This window comes from Fukomys damarensis, unplaced genomic scaffold, assembly GCF_012274545.1.
Source record: "Fukomys damarensis isolate Sample0158 unplaced genomic scaffold, DMR_v1.0_HiC HiC_scaffold_33, whole genome shotgun sequence".
Taxonomy (NCBI): Eukaryota; Metazoa; Chordata; class Mammalia; order Rodentia; family Bathyergidae; genus Fukomys; species Fukomys damarensis.
Window position 1 is genome coordinate 4451272 of NW_022900945.1, and position 3799 is coordinate 4455070.

Sequence of the window (3799 nt, forward strand, 5' to 3'; positions counted from 1 at the left end):
AAAAAAAAAAAAAAAAAAAAAAGACTTGAGCCAGGGATTTAGCTCAGTGGCGCCACACTTGACTTGCAGCCAGGCACAAGGTCCTGAGTTCTATTGCCAGTACCATAAATAACTTTTATTTTGGTCTGTTTAGGAAGGCGACATGCCAATTCATGAACTTCTCAGCCTCTATGGTTACAATAGCACTGTTCGACTACCCGAAGAAGATGAGGAAGAGGAGGAGGAGGAGGAGGAAGGTGAAGATGATGAAGACGCTGATAATGACGACAACAGTGGCTGCAGCGGGGAAAATAAAGTAAGGTTATAGATATGGACAGTAGTTCACCCTCTGTCCACGGAGCATACATGAAGGGTAGTCAGAGTAGATGAATATTTGAATTTTTAAAATTTTAGCCAGGCATGGTGGGGCACACCTGTAATCCCAGAGTTCAGGAGACTGAGGCAGAAGGATCACCACAAGTATGAGGCCAGCAAGAGTTACATAGGGAGACCCTGTCCTAAATACGTAACTAAATAAAATTTCTTGCCGTAAATGACATTGCCATTATTCCTCTTCAAGGCACTCCTCCTTACTTTGAACATATTCCATCATTGTTACCATTTTCTGAGAAGTCTTTTTTTGGAGTTTTGTTGGTACTGGGAATGGAACTCAGGATCTTGTGCTTGCAGGAAGGCATGGCACTGCTGACTGCATCCCCAGCATTTTTTTTTTCTAAGAGTGGAAAGGGTTTGGCTTACAGTTTATAGAGGTTTCCGTCCATAATTGGCTTGCTCAAAGGCAGAGATGGCAAACAGGCTTTGCACGGGAGAAACGACATTGTTGCCACTTTGTGAAGCAGCTATAGAAGTCCTGTTTCCTGAGTCTCTCTTTGCAAGATGTGATCAGAAGTACAGTGAGTGCTGCTGCTGAGCGCCCTGTATGAAAGGCAGGCTTGTGACACATGTCCTTGTCCATCTTACTCACTGGGTCTGGTGCCATAAACTTCCAGCTCTTCCCAGTGTCAGAGTGACCAGGAAAGGGAAATGATTTGATTCAGTGCAGCCATAACAGCTCAACTAAATACATTCAGGAAGGAGAACTAGATGTGCTTCAGAAAGTGACAGGAACGATGGGGTAAGTGTGTTCCAACGAGGGGGGACTAGTTTGAGGGGAATTAATTGAAAAGTGTCTTACTGTAAGGAATTTTTTTAAAAAACTTAAATATGTACTGTAGGTTTCTGCCAAGACCTGTAGTGGATGACTGAAATCACAGATAGTGCCAGACCCTGGATATAAATACAATAAGAGATTAAATGTTAAAAATTAAGGTACTACAGAAATATGTAAACATTGGAAATCCCCTGTGATCCATTTCTGAGAGGCAAGATTTTGGCCTGTGTCATTCCAGATTTCTTCTCAGTGTTTTCTGAGTAGTTTATAACAGCATTTTTTAAAATGCTATTGACGGGCTGGGGATTTAGCTCTGTGGTGCTGCCACTGCCTCGCAAGCAAAAGGACCCAAGTACACTCCCCAGTACCAAAAAAAATAAATAAATAAAATAAAATGCTATTGCCTTGAAACTGTAAGGTCTAATTGGCAGTTCTGTATTCATTTTTTTCTTTATTTTGAAATGGTTTTAGATGTGAGAAGAGTTTCAGAGTTGGTATAGAAAGTTCCTGTATTTTCTTCACTCATTTTCCCTCAGTGTTAACAGCCTGTGTGACAATGGTATCTTTATCAGCACTAACACAATCCTATTAACTGAACTGTTTGGGCTTCACCAGTTTTTCCACCAGTGTCCTTTTTCCTATCCAAGAGCCAACACAGAGCACTACGTTGCATTCCATTTAGTCTTACAGGTACAGTAAAACAGAATGTGAACATGCCTTGAATAAATGTAATTTGCTGTCCTGTAGGAAGAAAATATAAAGGACTCATCAGGTCAGGAGGATGAAACTCAGTCTTCCAATGATGACCCGTCACAATCTGTTGCTTCTCAAGACGCCCAGGAAACCATCCGCCCACGTCGCTGTAAATATTTTGATACAAGTAAGTGTCATTGCTCTAGTTAGAATCTAAATTTTACTGTTTATATGTTGCCTAAAATTCTCATTCATCACTGCTTTTTAAATTCATTTGCTGTGCAGTCTCTTTCAAAAGTAAATGGATTTCTTAGTAGGTTATTCGTTTAGCAGCACGAAGGCCTGGCGTTCTGTGAACACCGTGCAGTGATTACTGGGCCATCCACTCCCTGGCTCTGGGTGTGCTTTTCACTTCAAGTAGTCTTTCAGTTCTCATTATCTGCTTTGCTTTGCCCTTGTCCTTTCCTGTGGTTCGGTCAGGCTCATTTAACAGTGGCATGCTGTATGACATACATTGTTCAGCAATTTCTTAGTTGTGTGAATACCCTAGAACAGTGGTGGTGAACCTGCGGCACACGTGTTTTTCTTTTAAGGCAAGAGATGCTTTTATGGAGTTGTTTTTTTCTAGACTAAAACCTCACTATTTCTAATGGCAGTGTTGTCACTTTGCAATAATAAGTGGGTTTTGGGTTACTGTTTGGCACTTGAGCTCTAAAAGGTTCGCCATCACTGTCCTAGAATATACGTGCACAAACTCAGGGCTGCACCATCGCCAGGTGACATCATTGTCCAGGACCCCACTGTATGGTGCCATGTGGCATAGACTGAGGTAGAATTGCACGGTGCATGACTGCACTCGAGAGCATGGCTGTCTGCAGCCCGCAGCTCTCGGTCTGAAGTAGTCATTGATTGCTGAGGTGGGCGTTGGTACTTGCACGCTCGCTTGCTCTGTCTGCTGTTCATTCTGAGTCCCAGTTACTACTCTAAGAGATGGCTGTGGCATAAGAACAGGTGGCTCTCAGTACTATTAGATTTGTAGTCTAAGTTTCTGTACTTGAAAAGGAAAAGCACTTGAGAAGTAACCTCTTACGAGATGTACTAAGGTAATCACTGTTTAAACGTGGCTGGTGCTTTGAGAGTGAGTGATTATTATAGATTTAGGTGGGAAGTGAATGTCAATTTGCTGGTTATATGTTTTTATATAAGAAGAACTGTGAGTTTTGAGCAAAGATCCAGTTCAAGAAAAGATGTGTTAATGCAAGGAAAGGTTCATTACTGAAATAATTGTGTTAATTTTGATTGTAGAAAGTGTACTGTGTTCTACCCTTCAGCTAAACAAAGAACAATTCCACTGCCAAAGTTTGCTAAGAAGAGGGATACAGAGTGTATGCCCTGCCTTTGGGAGCAGTACACGTTTCATGCTTCTGATCTGGTGTTTCTCTCGTGTCGTGTTCATGTAAACTGTACATGGACCTTCTAGCCTAGCTTTTCCATACAAGACTTGCATGTATGGTTAATTGCCATATACAGTGACTCTGTGCGCTGTCTTAACATTTGTGAAGCTGCCGACAATCTAATAGTTTTCATAATTCCTACCCCTTCATTTTAATACATTTTTATTTGAAGTGTAAAAAGCAGCAGCCCCTCTGAAGAAAATGGAGGTTGTAGAGAGTCACAGTCTTCTGAGCATCATCCTCCATGTTCCGCGCTTGCCCAAAGTGGTGTAAAGCAGTCCTAGTGTTCGGGGAGCGCTGTTTGGAAAGCAAACCCTCACAAGTTGCATGAATTGAGATTGTATGACTTAACTGCACCAGGCTCTTGGTACCAGAGTAAGAAGTAGAAATAGATCGTCTTGACTCCACATTTCCCTGGTTTTTATAGGAAATCATGTCCTGAGAAAACAGTTGTTCTGGGTTCATGATTTTTTTTTTTTTTTTTTTTTTTTTTTTTTTTTTT

General features: G+C 41.4%; 1 protein-coding gene across 7 annotated transcripts in view; it reads left to right on the forward strand.

Annotated features, from left to right (window-relative positions):
• Mier1 (MIER1 transcriptional regulator) overlaps nucleotides 1–3799 on the forward strand; it is a 54216-nt gene that overhangs the window by 26273 nt on the left and 24144 nt on the right. For all 7 annotated transcript variants that reach the window (XM_033758106.1, XM_010605101.3, XM_010605097.3 and 4 more), the window contains 2 exons: nucleotides 134–295; nucleotides 1898–2030. In XM_033758106.1, coding sequence (XP_033613997.1) covers nucleotides 134–295; nucleotides 1898–2030 — 295 coding nt within the window. The remainder of the gene's footprint in view (nucleotides 1–133; nucleotides 296–1897; nucleotides 2031–3799) is intronic.